Source organism: Lepisosteus oculatus, chromosome 3 (assembly GCF_040954835.1).
Source record: "Lepisosteus oculatus isolate fLepOcu1 chromosome 3, fLepOcu1.hap2, whole genome shotgun sequence".
NCBI lineage: Eukaryota > Metazoa > Chordata > Actinopteri > Semionotiformes > Lepisosteidae > Lepisosteus > Lepisosteus oculatus.
The window spans coordinates 70,835,865-70,855,133 of NC_090698.1; the positions used below are offsets into that span (position 1 = coordinate 70,835,865).

The following is a 19,269-nucleotide window of genomic DNA, read 5'->3' on the forward strand; positions in this document are numbered from 1 at the left end:
CTAATTCTAGGATATTATATCACCTTGACAGACATGTGTTTCAATTCTGCTTTACAGTAGCCCTTGTGCAGCCTAATAGACAATACTGTAGCATTACAAATAGTGTTGTTTTCATTAGTTTATGGCTTTATTGACTTTGTTCTTCACAGCACCCAAAACAGATGCTGTAAATACAGTCATGCTTTCTCAAAATCATTGAATTCTGCTCTTAGTGGAATCTCACACTTACAGTATTGAAGGTGTCCACTTATTTGTGTTATTGCTAGTACTGTAGGTGGTTTTATCTACTTCTGAGAACTCCTTGTTCCCTTTCCTGCTAAAAGTCTGGTTTATCTTTGAAGACTGAATTCCATTGTGAAAATCTCTCCCCTACAAAAGTAACATTTTTATTTATTTTCTTTTCTAAACATAACTTTTTACAAAGACTTGTGCCATAATCTTTGCTAGTTTGGGTCTTGTCTTCCTTGACTTTATCCTCAACTTTATTATCTATCTTGGCATTATTGTCTGGGTATCGCCTTTCACTTAATTTTTCATCTTTCTTGGCAATCAGTTCCCAGTTTCTGTCCATGTTGACATCCTCCTTTGTGATTTCCAAGGTGAGGTTCCTTATTTTACTTCTTAACCCTTGTCAGAGTGGACTGGAGTGCATTTGATTCAGATTCAGAGTGATATTAATGGAGAAACTACACTTTTCCACCTTGAAAGAAAAGTCTATGGCTGGCATGTGCTGCCTAAACTAGCACATGGAGCCAAAGCTCAGATCCTTAATATAAAGAAAAAACTCCAGACAAGCCAAAGAACAGTCAGTTATGAAGAATGGAATGATCCATGCTTAGCAGTAATGTAAACAGTCTGAAACTAATGGTAATTATAATAATTTTGTACATTTCTGTGGGGATTACCAACCTAAAACACTTTACGTACAGTATATAGTACGTACAGTATATAGTATACTTCATCCCCCGCTGTCGTGCAACCTCCTCTTCATACAGATATACAGATGAACTTTAGGGAGTCAATTTTTTAAAGCCAAGAGTGGGAGTCAGATATGACAACAGAGTTAACACCCCAGCACTTTCAACCAGTGCCTTTTCCAAGTAGGCAAGACCTCATTTTAACATCCCACCTGCAGCAGGGCACATCTTACAGGACAGTCTCCCCAGTCATCATACTGGGGCACAGGTTTGGAAATTCTGGTCCAGAGAGAAGAGCGCCACCTACTGGTCAACTAACACCACTTGCAGATAAAATCTGGTTTTCCTCAGAAGTCTCCCATTCCATTACTGGCAAGACCTGGCCTTGCTTAGCTTTAGAGAGCAGATCTTAGATGGGCTAGAGTTCAAAGAGGAGTATTCAATATCACTGTATTAGTACAGTGCCTTAAATAGCCGTGTGCTAGACTGGCGTATAATAAGAATATATCATTGAAATGAGAAAATTCAGAACTGCATCACAAATCATAAGTATCAACCAAAAAGAAGATCTTCTATTAGATCACAGGATAGAATATTTAGGTATGTAGGAGTAAAATGTAAGTGAAAAATCAGTAAAATTATCCATTATTCAGTGGTGTCAGGAATATGCTGGGTGAAGAAGAGATCGTTATAATGGGAGACTTTTCAGTTTCTCCCACAATGAGTAGCAGAAGGTGTCAGTGCCTGCTTTCAAATCCAATTTACAGGATCGAGAAAGTGGCAAAAGAACGATTATGGGGCTGTTATCATAGCATTGCATCTTTTGAGGTGTGTTTAATAACCACATTTTTACAGTCCACAACTATGGTGTACACTGTCAGGAAATCAGACTATGGAGAAGTGAGAGTTTCAGAAAAGTAGAACAGTGGGACAGTGGAGATAGAAATGGTGGAGAATAGACAACATAATTCAAAAAATATTTTTTGCGCAACAAGGCAAATGAATCCCAAACATAAATACAGAAAACGTATTGAAACTGGTGGCTCTGTGGCTCAGGATCTGGCCCTGTGGCTGGAAGGTTGCTGGTTCGTATCCCGTGGCCAGCAGAGGAATCCTACTACGTTGGGCCCCTGAGCAAGGCCCTTAACCCCAGCTGCTCCAGGGGTGCTGTATAAATGGCTGACCCTGCGCTCTGACCCCAAGCTTCACTCCCTGTCTGTGTGTCTTATAGAGAGCAAGTTGGGGTACCCAAAAGATAAATTGTATATGGCTAATAAAATTTTCTTATCTTATCTAAATATATCAAAGGATTGATTGTAAAACATGCCAGTAAAAGCACTTTGTAGGTGTAACAAAAAAACTGCAAAAGTGCAATGCACCGTAAGTCAAATAAATCTATTCCAAAGGCTGTTAGAGAGATTGAAAAGAGTAATGGTATGAAAGCAACCTGACACAAAACCGTTTTTTCCCTGCTGCAGCAAAGGAACAATAAAAAATGAGGAAAGGTGTCTAAAAATAAGTGCACTACTCTTAGAGGATGAAAGGTGCTTTCCATCTGTTCTCAAAGCCATGAGAGGCTATATTCATGGGCTGTTAAGCACAAAGTTTCAACACTCAACCAGAGACAGGAGTTGGAAAATTGTCCATGTGTTCTTATGCAGAAAAGCGGGACAATAGTGACCCAAGTAAGTAGACAGATATGACTTACTTACTGACATTTCTTACAAGGGTGTGGACATATTAATTCAATTTTAAAATCATCTGGAAGTCAAAACGGTTCTGGGATCGTCTGCTTATGGGAAACTTCCTTTTCCAGTTCAGATTCTTCGCACAAGTTTGCATCCTAAACCGCTACCTGCAGTGCCTCAGACCTCTGACCATCAGTGCCTTCCAGGGAGAGTCTGCATGGTTTCCCCATGCCCGGGTCGGGTTTCTGCTTGTGTTCTGGTTTCCTCCCATGTCCGAAGACGTGCCCTCCAGGCTAATTGGTGTCTTTAATTTGCCTGCCCCCCATATGCATGTTCATAATGACCCACTTTCTCTCTGACACCTGTGTGTTCTTACAGAGTGGAATCCGCACCGAAGACGTCTGACGTCAGCAATGAAGCACCACAAGGGTCTACAAACACAGCCAGCAGTGCCCCTGAACCAGAAGATCTCTTCGATGACATCTAGCCTGGACGTCTTCTACCACAAGATTAACTTTCCAAAGAGTTCTGTTTTTCTTTCATGTGCAAAATGATAGAAAATTATCCCAAAATTGCAATGTCTAATGTCTTCCTATTTAGACTGCAGTATAATAAGTGCTGATACTTCATTTGGGAATAATAGTACAGTGACTAAAAATGAAAACAAAATCCTCATGACATTCTAATATAAAACTATAGACGAGACGTGTTCCTCCAGGACAAGGAAAGCTAGTGTTCAGGGGTAGGTAGAGAACATTTACTAAAATGGTATCATGCTTATTTAGTTCTGATTACTTTGAGCATTATTCACAACAATTTAGTTTTAAGCCAGGAAATTGTTAACACTCAATTATTCTAATTTTTACTTTTGTTTAAAACAAAACAAATGGTAGGGCTAATGTCAGTGAAGTTTGTCGGCAAAATAAACTAGCTTTAGATAATGATTTGTAATTACAGACTAACTGTTTTAATTACAGGCTGTGTTAAGATAAAACGTTTACAAAACTGGATTGTGCCGAATTTGTCAAAAGGAAAAGATATTTTCTTTTGTTTCAAAAGAATATTAAATTCCACCATTCAAGCTGAGGCTTTTGACTTTGTACAGAATTACTGAAAGGTTTGATTAAATCGTTTGATTTCTCCTTCTTGTATTAGAACTTCAGCAATAATTCTTAAAGTCTAAAGAATATTCAGCAAAAATGAGATTTTTCACAGCTGATTGTGGGAAATGAAAGCACTTGAGTGTCACACTGTACCTTGATTCCAGTTTTTGAAACTTTGTGCACAGAAAGCAGTACAGGACTGTTGTGGCTCTGCAGGGAATCCTGCTTTTACTGTGTACTTTTTAGAACAAAATGCAGCAAGATAAGAAACAATAACACCTACAGTAAGAGTATTTTATATATGCCAAAAAGTGAATGGAGTGTCTGAAAATATATTGAACTGTACCTTTATATTGTTTTCATGCTGGAAAATAAATTTTGATAAAGATGTAAATAAACCCAGAAGAAAGATGTTTTAATTGTAAGCGTGGTGCTTAACATGATGCTGGTGTGACTTCGGTAATGCGCATTTCATAATTCCAGTGTAACTTGTAAAAGAATATAGTCGTGGTAAGTAACAATAGGCACTGTGACGAAGAAGAGAAGGAAAAGCTCAATTGGAATTCTTTTTAAATTGTTGGAAGCTTTGCTCAAGTAACATTTAAGACTTCCTGAGATAATCTCACCAGGATTATTACACTGCTTGGAAGTGCTCCACCCTCCAAAGAGACATGTGGTGTAGCTTTGTTAATGACAATTTACACAACTGTTAGGAACAAGAACATAATATCATAATCAGGTCTGTACGACGCCAAGAATAATTCAAACTTGAGGACTTTCATTAGCATGTGCCACACACACACCCACATTCTTGCACAAAATTGAGTCTTGCAAAATATCCTGTCCTGTTTTGAGAACCATGCTCTAGTTCCTAGGTTTAAAAATAAAATCAGTTTTTTTTAGCCGTAGCGAAATTCTGACCTGTTTTAAAATACTCATTTCAGTTTAACATATTCAGTAGTAGACAGTTTGAAGTTTATAGACTAATAAATAACGAAGATTTTTATTGTGAGGGGAAATAATGAAGGCCAGTGCCGATGGTATCTTCTTAATTTTTAATCCACTGATTACTGATTACTGACACAGTGATAAAACAAATGACCATTGATGATGATCCTTCTGAATACCTTACACAATGGGACCTGCTTTCAAGATTAAGAATGTTGGGTTCTTTTTTATTGTAGATCAAATTGCTTACTCTGACTGTATTAATGGTGGTGGCTGAGGCATGGAGTTAAGTCTCAGTGATGTTAATGCATATTAGTGTTTGACATTTAGTCCATTTTGTGTTCTTTGCTGCCATTGTCCTGATGTTCTTTGCCAACTCAGAGAGTTCACATGTCCTTTACAATATTATAATAAAGGCTTATTGCCTTTAAAAATTAATTCAGCACATAGTGTAGGGAATAAATTATTCCTTTATTACTTTCCAGAAAATTCTGCAGGAATGCTTCTAGATCACAGTTCACTACACTGGCAGCGAATGGTAAATCTGATTTAATACCTGAAGGAAGGCTTGGCTCTTAGTGGAAAAATAGAAACCCAAGCTAGATAAACAGTAAGTGTCCAGCTAATATACAGTATGAGTTTCATGGAAAGTATTGCCTATGTACCATATGGCTCCGGTGTGTTTTTTCATAGTTGGGTGTTTCTAGGTGTAGGTTAAGTCAATTTATATCAGTAACTGAATGGACTCTCAGGGTGACAGTTCTTTGAGGTGCCTGTCAGTTCCCTGTTGCAAATACAATAAGCCAAGACTCTACTACAGGCAGGGCTAATATAGTACTCAGACTGTGTTAACTGATCACCAAGACACGGACTCGCAATCTCTTTTGATCTCTTTAATCCGATAGACTTGTCAGCCACCATTCACAGCCTGGAAGGGTAATAAAAGTGGAATTAAAAATCCCTGTGTTCACATAAATCACCTTATCGCGTTGTCTACAAAGAGGAGGTATACTCGGATATATCTCCTGCTTTAGTTTAGCATACAGGATTTTGAAGGCATCAGATTCCACACTTTATTCATGGCAAATAGCTAAAACCATAATTGTTAAGTCTAATTTGTATGCTTCATAGTTGCTTTCACTGTTGTCACTTGAGGCATGTATACAAATGTGTTTGGGAATATCTTACATGTTCTTACAACATGTTCAGCAAACCTGCAAGATGAAGCACACATACTAATGTGACTATTTTTTGTTTTGTTATGGGTGGTGCGATGTCTCTGTAACTAAGGATCTGTGCCTGTGCCTAGAAGGTTGCCGGTTTGTATCCCGTGCAGAGGAATTCTAATCTGTTGGGCCCCTGATACAAGAAATTGGATGTGGCCAATACAGTTATCATGTTATATCATTATAATATGTTCTTATTATATCAGTAATACACTGATTTTCTAGGTTGAGAACTGATGCAGTGGTTAACTGTAATGAAGCACAATTTCTTTCGTCATACTTATACAAGATTTTGTGTGAATGTCTTAACAGATTGGAGCTCAGTAATTGGAACCAACAAGAAAGCAAACAAGGTGCTAAGCATCCTAAGATAATATCTCTAGTAAACCCTGTGTTAGTTTCAGATTCCTCCCTGGTTTAATATAAGATTTCACTGAAATAAAATGGAATTACCAGGCTTCTGAATGGTTCCTCAATGTTGACAGGTCATCCCCATTTTTAGTGTTTCATTTGCTTTATGCCAAATGAAAAAAAAAACGTTTAAATCTCTTTTGTCCATTTTCATTCCAAATAAGTTAAGATTGCTGCTCTACTGTAATTACCTGGCTTCCCACCTTAACACACACAAAGTCTGGAAGGATCTGTTAAATGTTTTAAAGCGCCCACCCGTGTCGCAGAAAACAATATTAATGGAAGACGCTGGCGCAACAATAGGAACAAATCAAGCAGTTTCATTTTAATTATCCTAAGCGATGCATTCAAGTTCTTTACCTGCCATGCATGTAACTAACTTTTATAAAAGTTAACATCCTTTCAAAAGGTCAGGGATGGTTAAATAATAAGAAACTCATAGTGAAAAGGGGAAGAAAGCAAAAAGCTACAGCATCCAGGGTAGGTGACAAATGAGCTGTGAGGTAAAACCATGTGAATGTCACATGACACTTCTTCAGCGTGTCTCTCAGTAAGGTGCGCACCTAATAAAGATAACCTGGTTAATACAAAGGTCATTGGACACTCGTTTGAGACCCAGGGTTCCTGCAAGGAGTCAGTTACAGAACTCTAGACAGTTTAAAACTCCGAAACTGCAGAATCCAGAGGAATCATTTTTTTTGACAGAGTCGAGTCGCCTGCTGTCTTGACCGAGACACAGTCCGCGCTCGGAGACGGCGAGCGCCCACGATCAAATCCTGCTGCCATATCCCATTCACTATCCCCTGGAAATCTGCACCCACCCCCACCCCCCCACACTTCCATAACGCGCCCACGCGATTCACACCTTCCCGGGATACTTACAGGCAGCTCCTGCGTGCGTGCCTGTGCATCTGCTTATGACGATACGGACCGAAAGGTTTATGCTATGTCGGTTTCTCTGTGTATTTAAAGTGCTTGCCAGGGATGAGAGAGCAATGCTAAAAAAATCACTGCCACCACGAGATTGACATCGTCCAGTACGTTTTCCTTACACAAGACAACCCGAAAGAAAACTCACAAAGGCGACGTACAGCACACCTTTTCTGCATGCCATGTGTATTACATACTGTATAGCTTATTACCATCATTGTATATGTGATGAACAAGGAAAAACCACGCGTCCCTGAGGTAACGGCGTGCGCGCATTTTGAAGGGGGGTATTTCCAGAGGGCACTGGATTGGATCTGACACTGGCAGAAGCCTGGACGGCAGTAAATGTGCCACTAACACCACCGAGACCCCGAGCTGGTATCATCGCACCCCGGGGAATTTCTGCGGAAGAGGCGGGCATTTTCTGAAACGGGCAAAGGGGGAGTCTGTATTGCCATCAGGTGTGGACTCAAATCGCAATCAGGGGCTGCGACTTCGTTCTTCCCTTCAGCCAAGGAAACACTCCAACTCAAGGGTGAAGAGGCCAGGCAGAGAAAATCGTCTCAAGTCACAGCGGTGCTGCAGTAAATCCTTCCATTACTGCATGACGTCTGATGAGCTGTCAGGAAAACAAGGAAGAAAGTACTAATAATATGACAATAACTGCTGAAGACACACAGTCTTTAATACCTGAAGAAGGCTCCACGGCCGAAACGTTGTGTTCTCTTTCTTCTTTTTTTCAGCATGGAATAAACCTATTACTTGTTCCTTTGCAGTCTTTAATAGCCTCTCAGGGCATTATAACAGGCACACGAAGGCTATTTAAAAATAAAAATGCACTTATGAATTTCTTATGTATGAAGACATTTAGGCACTAGATATGATTTTTTTTCTTGTCAGACTGATAAGATAATGATTTGAAATGAACGTGTTTAATATTAGGAACTTCATAAACTGCCCGAGTTTTTAATTCCACCATAGGATTCTTAAATCCAGATTCAGTGTACAATTACCGGCACAAGTAAGGTTACTATTGTTATTCATAGTTGTAGTTGTACCAGTAACATAATGTTAGAGATGGTACACATTCCTACTATAATATGAAGACCTTATCTTGGATAGAATATTAAATGTATAAGCCTGCAACAAAGAAAATATCCATGTTATAATAACTGGTCTCTAACCATTACCGAGATTCTGCTTCGGCGTGCACAGTCCGTTTCATCAAACACATCCCAGATAATATTATTTCCCAAAGTATCGAACATGTATTGTTTTTATTAATAGCCCTCGCATTTATTTTTAATTTATAAATAGGTATTTTGGTACTTTTCGACGGTCATAGGGTTCTACAGTAGAACTACAAAGATCAATTCATATCAACCATTCCCCCCAAACTTCACATTCATTTTTACTGCAAAACAGTCTAGTTTCGTCGCCATCATTTTCATCTTCCTAGAGAGGAAATTGTGTTTTATTCTCCACATGATCTGGGGGAGGATTTTTCATTGATTGGTAAGCGGACAGCTTCATGCGCGATCTCTGTCTTGTCACAGCAATACAGGAAAACCCATTGCTTTCCGGACGTCTTTCACAATATGAAAAGAAGACAAGACAGCACATTTGTTCAGATCAAACCACTGGTTTATTTGCCTCTCTAGCTTTTTGTTCTGCCTGGCTGGTACTGAAATATTGATACAGTACGTACCTTTGTTTAATCAATCGTAGACTACTAAGTGATGCGCCATTAGGTGCGGTATCTAAGGTACTAAACAGGCTTCACTATGACCGGAATTGGTCGTCTTAAACTATATGGTACATAACTCCCACACTCTGTAACTCGCACTGGCTGTCTGTGAAATTCAGAGCTGCTTCTGCTCATGGTATTATTTAGAATATATTTTTTGCTTTCCAAGGGCGTTTTTTTGTTTAGTATATAATCTTGGTTGCACTCGGTCTAAAGTTGTTGACTTCTTTTTCACTTCTTAACGTGATTTATTTGTTCGAGTTTGCACGGCGCCTTGAGCTCTTCCTAAGCGGCCCATAAATGAAGCTGTAGTATTGTTGTTTTTAAACAATGAAACCATAGTGTACAGTATATAGACCTTATTATCTAGATTTTTTAATGGCGCAAATTGGTCGTGCAGTATAAAGCTATTTTTATATAACTGTTATATTTTGAGATTAAACTAATGTTTCATCTATGTATAACACTCATATACTTGACTATACATCGACTTTGTGAATGTTAATTGCCTAGTGGGGAATTTTGGGGGTACCGCATGATTAAAATAGTCAAAACGCTGTAAGATGTAGTCTGCTAACTTGGCCATTTCATCCCTGGTAGCCTATATAATGAGGATATGTTGTAGCCCTCGCGTCCATGTTGGGATGGTTTAAGATCGTTTCAGGAGCGAGGCACAGAAATCACCCTCCTAAAGAACGCATCTCTCGCCCAGCTGCTGAATTCACTGATCCTGCTGCCGCTGCCGCGCTTCTCACTAACTGCAGTCCAGTCTCTCCCCCGTGTGGACTCTACCGAAACAGACAATTTTCCATCGGGCGCTGTGTCAAGATGCTGCGGGAATACAGAAGCACACAAATCCCGAGACTCAGAAATACACACTTTTAAAGGGTTTTAATTTATTCTCTACAAGAAGCGAAGCCACAGTCTTGGCGATGATAACACCTGGGCACTGTAAAGCTAATCCTGACCTGAAATTAATTTTACCACGAGCTTGTCCTCATTAAAAAAAACCCCAGAAATAACCTGAGATTTGGTGTGATAATTCGTCCACGTGGCTTGGGAGGTGTTTTATGCGGGGAACTTCATTGTTCTAACATCTTGCAGAGTCTGACAGAAGAAACGGGTTGTGCCTTAAGAACAAGCGTGCAGGTACATCCGCACCCTTGTTTCTTAATACCCAAGCTGTGAACAAGACGGGTTTTCGAAATTAAACGGACTAGAAAACGAGACGCTCCGCACACTGCTGTGGCGTTTAGACCATCTCACATTAAATCCGCATCTTTACACTTACAGTACAAGTAGTGTGTTTAGACAACGAGTCTGAAGTCTCGGTGTATTGAACACAATTAGGCTCCGTGCGTGGGGGGCATGCTTTTCTAATTCCCCTGCCCGCTTTCTCTCGGTCCGTCACTCTGCACAAGACGGATGAGCCGCTCTGGGTGAGGTCCACACCTACAGTAGGTGCACTGAAGAACGCGCATTGTTCGCCGCTCTCAAAGATACAGCGGAGGGGCTCGTTGTATCTGCAGCCCCTTTCTTCTTCTCTTTGTGTCCCGAGGAAAATCGGGGTTTTGTGCTCGGAGACAACAGAGATATTCGTGAATATGGATTTCTTTTTACGTATTGATATACTGTAGTACTTAGGGATCAGTTTCTGGGCAGAGTACTTTTTAATTCTAAGTGAATATCTCAATTAAAATAGCGTTTTTAACAAGTATTTATAAAGACCGGTGACTGTTTCAATTGTATAAAAGTCCCCAACACAATGCAAAAAAGCTAAACCTCTTTACATTTCGAGATTGGTACCATCGATGAGGTGTAATTATTGGTCATTTTTTTGGGGGTATCCGCTCATTTTTAAGTTGGGGAGGGTGAGCTCCTCCTCTCTCAATGACGAAATAGTGGGAGTAAAAAGTAGAATTTGAACTTGCGGCCGCCTGGCTCCGTGGTTCTTTCACCCCGGATCAGAACAGGCTACAAACTGGAATCGGACCCTTCGCCGCGGGGCTGTCGAAGGAGATAACAGGAGCAGGCACTGCGAGAAAGCGTCTTCAATCACCTGGAAGGGAGAACCGTCCTGGGGCTTCTTCATGCAGCTTCACACTGGACCACACTGGAATTAAGGATATAATTTGAAAATTGATTTGATTTCTGGAGTTACAAGACTATTGAGGTATTATTATTATTATTATTATTATTATTATTATTATTATTATTGTTGTTGGGATGTACATAGCAAAGGTGTGGAATTTCAAGTAAAAAAATATATATTTAGAAGAATGATCGACAAAAATAATTTTAAAAAATTACCTAAATGAACTGGTTTGAAAAGTGTGGTGCATGGTCCCGTTATAAAAACGCCGCAACGATGTATCTGATACTTTTCAAGCATTTTAAGGTGAATCGCTGTGAACAGTTATTCCTAGAAAGCATCCCAACCTACCGCACTTACCTCAGCTGCCCGTGAAATCGCTGGATGAAACCGGAGGAACAGGCTATTCTGTAAGGAGAGGGATGCGAGAGAAAGCGAAAGTTTCAGTTCCAGTGTTCATGATGATTTCGTCACCTAATCGTTGGAGCAACACCCCTCCCGTTTCTGTGAAGGGATAAATCCGATCTTTTAGTCGGGGGTCAAGGCAAAAATTGTGTCTTAGTCCACTATTGTATTTAAGGCAAATCAAGCCACCTACTCGAAAGGATATTCACTGAAGGTTTACCCTGTTGATTTTTTTATGTTATTTTGTTTGGTAATTTCATTTTTGAAATTCTATATCTTTCCTGGTGTTAACGGCGTTACAGAGAACTAATCTCTTGATCTTCTCTCGTTGAAGACAAATCTCAGCGTGGAAGAACACCAGTCAGTGTCACAGCTGCTCCTCATAACCTCCCAAGCCGGTCAGTATTTAGCCAAGAGCGGCTAATGTTAAAACCTGAAACCAATTATACAGCTGTGGAGCAATGCTTGTATGGTGATTCTATATTATTCATCATTGGGCGTGACTCTTAAGATCGAAAAAAAGGAACAATTATTTCACGCTCAAAACTGATTCCAGACCAGATGTTAGAATCGTGTTGTACGCATCAGAACTGTCTTTTTGTTACCACTGAATCGAAGCATATTTTTAAAACGAAAAATATTCATGCACATCATCCTAAAATACTCTCGGCGTGGCGCTGAAATGTGCATTAAAAGGTCAATAGGAAAAAAAGTAAACTGTATTTGAAAAACTACATGCTCTAAGATTTTGTCAAACAAAATGTATAAGAGCAAGCAAAAACAGATCAGTGAAAACTTTGATCAGGTGCGTGAAGGATTACACACAGTTTAAAAAACCTCGAAGACAATACTCAAAGGATACTGTAACCACCACCACCCCCTCCTTATTAAAGATGAGACACAACTTTGACAAATTGTATAAGGGAGAGCAATTTATCCACGGGGTTGTGTGTTGGACTATAATGTAGTACTGCCGAGGAATTCGAAAGCTGTTCTGTACTGAGTCAACCGTAGATTTGACCCTCTAGCGGTGACATCAGGTAAAGTTTCGAATAGGAATTAATCATTTTCAAATATTTAGAAATATGAAATGAACTTTTGAAACATATTTATTGATCATGTTCAAGATGATTAGTTCCCCATTCTTTGTTTTCCTTCAAAATCTACTGCATTTTCCTCGCTTTTCGGATTCTGATACAAAGATTTACGTAAAAATAACGTGTGAACTGTGGAGCACTTGCTGTATTTCATAGTGTTCAGGCTACGCTGTGATTAAATCAAATCAAGCTCTGTATTCATTCTAGGTTCACGGATTTTCGACATTAACTGAAATCAACTGGACTTTTCAGTGGGATCCGGGAGAAGGATAAGAAAAACATTACGAAGACAGGCGTGGAAATTAGCTTGACATTAAGATCCGCGCCCTGCTAAATTCTGAAGTCTTCACATTGGGTCGGATTTCAGGTCAGTGATTACAGATCGGTCGGGGTCTGACGTCGCAGAGAAACTGTCAGCTTGTTGAGAGGCGTTTCCTCCTCGTTGGTTTGACCTTTTGTTGAACAGAACTGCCATATGAATTTCCTTGATTTAGGTTTAACGATATAAAACACGTCTTCTGTAACCGGTATCTGGCTAAACTCTACTCTCCCTTTTTAAGTCGGAGGCTCCACCAATCCACACTGTATTAAAAGAACAGGATATATTTCCATGAACTACCCTTCTGTAGAGTTCTGTAGTCTCCAAATAAAGTTTATTTAAGCACCAAGATATCGTCAAGATTAAAAACGACCATAAGTTTAACTAACTGACGTGAATTATGTACAAACAGATTAGTTTTGATGACAGGACAGGTAACATGTCAGGATGGACTAACCCAACAATTCGTGCTGCACTCACGTTGAGGTGCTGTATATTATCTATCGCCAGCGATAAGACGAGCATGCTGCGCGACTTTTAACAGAAGACATCTGCAAGACAGGGAAGAAACGTGGATTTAGTCTCAGGGTCAATCGCAGTGTGTATGCCAGTTGAGGTTTTAGGTTGAGCGTGAGAACATGATTAATGGCTGGCAATAATGTGCATGTGTCAGAATAATGTAACATGCTTATAGAAACCATAGACGTATTTCGCTGTTCGCATTCCTTGCTTTTAAACTCAATCCTTACGTGCAGAAAAAATAAGAACCACATGAAGCTAATCGCTCCATATCACTGCCTGCGAATCAAAAGTGTGAGAACTCTTTTGAAAAAAAATCTGAATAAAGCACTTATCCCGGGACACGTAGATAGTACGGAATTGTAAAAGCCACAAAACTGTAAAAACGAATAAAAAAATACAAATTATGCCTTTTTGTATTTAAAGAAACCCATGGTAATTGTTTAGGTGAGTTGAGCAGCTCGGAGCAGTTAAGACTTCCTAATTGTTTCTAAGTCATTCTTCTGCCATCTGGTATACACATTTGTAGGTGTTGGAGAATTATAATTAATACATGAAATGAGACGAATGAAAACTACTGCTGACAGTTGTAACACACCTTCATGGTTTATCATGGAAAAGCAAAGAGAAATCTGATCTAGGCAAAGATTGTTGGGAAGAAATGTGATTGATGGGAAGGAGCCTTTTTCATCAGAACTCCCACAGATTTATTGCAAAAAAGGGAGGATTGATACTGAAGCAAAACTGAATGATTTGAGGGTCTCCTTGTCACTAACCACAGCACATGTGAAGCCTGGAGGGGGTGTGCATTGTCCCTGCACCCCACAAATCTTTGCACTGACCTCCTGGTGGTACATCAATTGTTTTTTTTTATTTCACCACCCACTTAGAGGAAATACTTGGGCTGACAAATTGCTCAAGACCACCAGATGATGACCAAGTAAAGCTCCACTGCCAGATAAGGAAATGACAGGGACATTAAAAAAAACTAATGAAATCTGTTATTCTTATTGGTTAATGACATGGTGTAACCAAGGCTTTTTATGTACAGTCATAAGTAAAGCACTTCGCTGAAAACTCAGCTCTATCTGGGAAATGTTAATACTGTGTTACATATTGTTCTGTATTGTACTGCTTTGGAGAACAACTGCAATTTATTTATTCATACAGTCGGTCCTTGTATTACACAGTACCTTATTGTGCATGAGAATGTCCATTTTAAACACTGGTTACCCACAGATTAACAGTTTTTTTATATCTTTTCAGATCAAAGATGCTATTAAATATAAAACATATTTTATGGTTATGCTGCATGCTTCCTTTGTCTGCTGCAGCACTTCAAGGTAAGAATCTTCTCCCATATTCAGAGTCTTGTCAGTGTTTGCTTACCTAACATACAGTACCTAAGTTTTAAATGCACGTGCTGGCAGTGGTGGGTGAAGTTAAGGCATCAGGCACTTTTCAAATCTGTGCTATTGTGCTCATTCACACTTAAATTGCATTTGTGCCCATGATCAGCTGTGATTATCCTATATCCTATATACAAGCTTCTTAAACATCTGTGGACATTGTAAGGCTGTGGGTGAAGGCAGGCAGGGCCTGTGATAAAACAAAGCTCTCTAGTACAGCTAGCAATATCTTCACCCTATTGCCTAAAGGACTGAATTGTCTTGCTGGGAAGAATCCTCTAAAAGCGCACCCTTGAAGCAGTACCCGAGGACAAGCACATCATGTAATCTGGGCTTTCTATATTAGGCTCTTATACCAAATGGCCAATATACTAATCGTCATTATTAATGCCCCTCAGGTGCAACTAAATAATGATTTTTATAACATATAAAATGATACACAGAGGTTATGTGTGAATACTCGTTTATTATGCCATGTGCAGTAGAATGCATATGGAACACCATTATAAAGGATTTTACCTAAGGAAGATATGAGTAAATATTCCAAAAGAAGAGTAGAAATTACTGCTGTAATTGAAGTTCCTGTTGAAGTTCCTGTTGCGGCAAAAGTTTTATTTTGCATCCCATCTAACAGTATTTCTGGTTCTTTTTTCTTCCCAGAGAGCACAGTGATCATGAAGATGGAGAAAAGCCCCCCGGTCAGTGGGTCTCTATCTGGCAAAGTAGTGCTTCCCTGTCATTTTTCAACAATGCCCACTTCGTCACCCAGCCAAAAAACAGGCACCGACTACCTGAGAATCAAATGGACCAAAATCGAGCATGGGAGCGAGTTAACTGTACTTGTGGCACAAAACGGGGTAATTAAAATTGGTCATGGATACAAGAACAGGGTGTCGGTGCCTAGCCACCCTGAAGATGTCGGTGATGCCTCGTTGACGGTTGTTAAGCTCCGGGCAAGTGATGCTGGCCTCTACCGCTGTGAAGTGATGTATGGAATTGAAGACACGCAGGACACTGTCACACTCGATGTTAATGGTGAGTTTGTCTTTCGGTAGGCTTGTCTTGTCTTGGGGGGCGTATGACCTGTAATTGGGTTCTGGGAGCATACAGTAGATCGGATTACTTATCCATGTTGTTGAAGCCAATGTCCTCACTTTTCAAGAAATAGCAGCATGTAATCCCTTTGATCAATTAGCGGCTAACTATGAAACAGGCTGTATGGGCCAAATGGCCTTCTCTCGTTTGTAGTCTTTTTATGCGATTAGGTTTTACACAGTTAACACTATTTTACTAGCCCTTTTGTGCTCTTTCCATGCTAATGAGACCATCTCACATTCCAGAAGAAATTCAATTAAAAATTGATCTATTGATATCCACAGAAAAGGCCTTTAGCATACACAGTATTTCCTTATAATTTGTATAACGCAAGAAACTGTATCTGAACACCTACCCATTTCTGAAAAATGCTCCCAGGGAGATAAAATCTAAAGTTCAGAGCTAAAAAGGCTTGTATTGTTTCCCTGGCCGTTTTCTTCCATCTTAATTAGGGTAATTTTCTTTTGATAAACATGGAGCTGACCTTTGTGCTCTAAAGTCACGGCCTTGAATTTTTAGCTGTGCCCAGAATCTGGAGGATAAGATTTGTTTTTTTTAACTTGAGATTTTGGGACAGATACATATGCCTCTTTTTCACTTGTGTTCCAAAAAGTGTTTTGACTGGATCAGTTTATAAACTCAATAAACCATGAGAAAAGTCCCATGAAGCCAATATAAAAATTGCTGGTCCCTCCCCTTATCTCTTCATTACTATTCTTTGCATTCACACAGTACTTCCTAAGGACCACAAAGCGCTGTACATATAGCAGGGACTCTCTTCATTCACCAGCATGCATGTGGTTGATGCATGGATGCCATTATGCAGCTAGAGTACACAGTAGGTGTGGGGGTGAGAGAGCTTTCTTCACCATCTGAATTAAGGGAGAAGTATAGAAAGACTATATGTACAAATTCAGAGTGGAATTTTGCCAGGGCACAGAGGTTAAGACTTTTACCTCATATGAAATGCTGGATAATATAATTCAGCACAAGAAATTAACTGAAAATACAGGCTACATATCATTCTTTGATAGTGTTCCTTATGAGATTTATTTTACGTGAGGATAAGGCACCTGACACAAAGCCATCCTTGATTTTAGACAGATATTATTGGTCTCTCATGTTAATGACCAAGAAGTAAGAAGTTAATGTGTCACCTGAAGAACAGCAAAGTGTCCCCAGTCATCAGACTGAGGCATTGGCCAGGAAATTATGGGCTATAATGGGCTATAATGGTCTACCAGTTCCCCCCCCAGTAGCAATCTGGTTTTCCTTTGATCTCCCATCCCAGTACTGACCAGACCCATCCTTGGTTATCTTCTGAGTTCTGACTGGATCAGGCTGCAAAGTGGAAAACTTGTAATGCAATCATAATTGTAATAGATTTTTTCATTAATTTGATTTTGAATTTGAAGTTCGATCTGAGACTGAGTATCTGTGAAGAAAGGTGTGAATAATATAAGCAGAAGAATTTAGAGACAATCACCTGTACTATCAGTTAGCGGAAGAAATTAATTGAAAATAACACAGGTCACATATGCTTCTCCCGTTAGGCTGTTAACCTAACATTTGTTTTCAAAACTGTGTTTTATTATAAGATGTATTTTACATGGGGATGACACACTTTACACAAAGCTGTCTTTGTTTTTAGACAGAATTTATTGGTCTCTCATGGTTTGACTGCTAAAATAATGTTTCCCATGTTGAGTTAAATGCTCAGCTCCAGATTTTTCTGCTGCTAACTTACAAACTCCAGCAGACTACACAGAGGGCTAGAGAAGGCATGCAGGACATGATGAGATATTAGTTCTGGGAATGAAAACAGAAGGGAAAACGTCAGCCTGCTAAAGCGATTATATTAATCCTATCAGGAAAATCATTTGAAGAGTAATCTGAAATTAGAGTAATCGATCTATCATCTTTTAATGTTTTCAAGATGTTACCTGTGAGAATGAATATGTGTGTTAACAAATTTGTGTTTCTGGAAGAGGAATACTCAAAGGTATTGAAGTCTGTAAAGGGTAAGGATGATATCATGGAATATTGAAGGAACATTTTTTTTAATGTCAAGCTATTACAAAACTTCTGGCTCTGAAGAAGTGAAACTGACAAGGCTGAAAGTATAACGCCCTGGTGATCTTAAGGCAATAGCTCAAGAGCCGTAGCTAAAAGCTGAAACAAATGGTGTGGTTAAAAAATCTGCCCCTTGGTCACCTTGTGAGTTAACTTACCTAAGAAATATGTGCTGAAACATTGAAAACAACATTATAGACTGGCTGTAATAATATTCTGTCTTCTCTTGGGCATTGCAACGAGACCCAGGGGGCTCCAGAGTGGCTCAGTGAGTAAATGTGGTCACTCGGAGTGCACATTGAGTCTTATTGTCCAAACATTGTTGGTTTAATTCTCGTTTAGCCAGTACCTCCAATGCTGGATAGGCTTGAGTCAACTGAGGTGTTGTGGGTTAGGCTATGCTTGTAAACACTGAGACTAGCTGGGTGCTTGTGAGTTTGCAGTGGTATTAGTGATAGTCTTCCAATTGATGCTAATTTTCTTGTAATATACTATGCCGATTGCAGTGTGTTAATTGGACGGGAATCTGACAAACTCTGAAGGACTCCCTGTGAAAGGGTCATAGTCATAATGAAATTGATTAATCTGATTTCAGAAGGCATTACGTTCCCCCCAAATTTTGGGAATTACAACTGGAAACAAAGACTAACTGTACCTACATTTCGGCCACAAAAAAATCTCTTGATCCGCAGGCATGAGTATCTCTGTTGGTTATGTCCAAGGATTTGGACATAAGAGCATAAGAACATAAAAAGGTTACTATCAAGAAGAAGCCATATGCCCTATCTAGCCCGCAGTGCAATGGCAGTACAGTATTACATTTTCTCCATAGGAGAATAAAAGTGCAAGCTTATGTTTACAGTAGCAGTCCACATGCATATGATTACTGTATATAAGATCTTTCCTTATTTTTCTATTTAAACTTCTGAAATGTTTTTTGATAACCTTGAGATGCATACTCAGCAGTATTTTATCATAGCCCAGGTCAATGACATAAACTTAAAAAAAAATCCTTTTATTAATAACCTGATCTTCATTCAAATAGCACCTCCACGTTTTGTCCAATAAGTAACTCTGAAAGTTTAATTATAAAGTTAGCAGAATAATTTGCATGTGGTGTCTGCATCATTAATATATCAAACTGGCTAGTCTAGGATGAAGATCTTGTCCTGGCAGCTGCTTAAAGTTACAAAAGTCTGCAGAACCCCAAATGATGATGGGATGGCAGTTTCCTAAGCCATGCACTTACAAAGGAAGCAGTCCATGGGGAATTCTTGTCATTCCTAATGA

At 39.4% G+C, this 19,269-nt stretch overlaps 2 protein-coding genes and 1 long non-coding RNA gene across 9 annotated transcripts in view; 2 read left to right on the forward strand and 1 right to left on the reverse strand.

The window, feature by feature from the left end:
* xrcc4 (X-ray repair complementing defective repair in Chinese hamster cells 4) overlaps positions 1-4,121 on the forward strand; it is a 156,016-nt gene extending 151,895 nt beyond the window's left edge. For all 6 annotated transcript variants that reach the window (XM_015360694.2, XM_069187508.1, XM_015360684.2 and 3 more), the window contains one exon: positions 2,984-4,121. In XM_015360694.2, the coding sequence (XP_015216180.2) occupies positions 2,984-3,092 (109 nt within the window). In that variant the 3' untranslated portion in view covers positions 3,093-4,121. The remainder of the gene's footprint in view (positions 1-2,983) is intronic.
* A 2,966-nt stretch (positions 4,122-7,087) lies between these two features.
* On the reverse strand, positions 7,088-11,856 carry LOC107079069 (uncharacterized). The gene is made up of 4 exons (XR_001480058.2): positions 11,661-11,856; positions 11,423-11,566; positions 11,030-11,083; positions 7,088-7,842 (listed from the first exon to the last, which is right to left on the reverse strand). It is a non-coding gene; the product is annotated as an uncharacterized lncRNA (long non-coding RNA).
* Positions 9,979-19,269, forward strand: part of vcanb (versican b) — a 67,162-nt gene continuing 57,871 nt past the window's right edge. The window contains exons 1-5 of one of the 2 annotated variants that reach the window (XM_015360651.2): positions 9,979-11,143; positions 11,802-11,865; positions 12,772-12,931; positions 14,669-14,745; positions 15,472-15,846. In XM_015360651.2, the coding sequence (XP_015216137.2) occupies positions 14,676-14,745; positions 15,472-15,846 (445 nt within the window). In that variant the 5' untranslated portion in view covers positions 9,979-11,143; positions 11,802-11,865; positions 12,772-12,931; positions 14,669-14,675. The remainder of the gene's footprint in view (positions 11,144-11,801; positions 11,866-12,771; positions 12,932-14,668; positions 14,746-15,471; positions 15,847-19,269) is intronic. The other variant, XM_015360656.2, reaches the window with a different exon arrangement.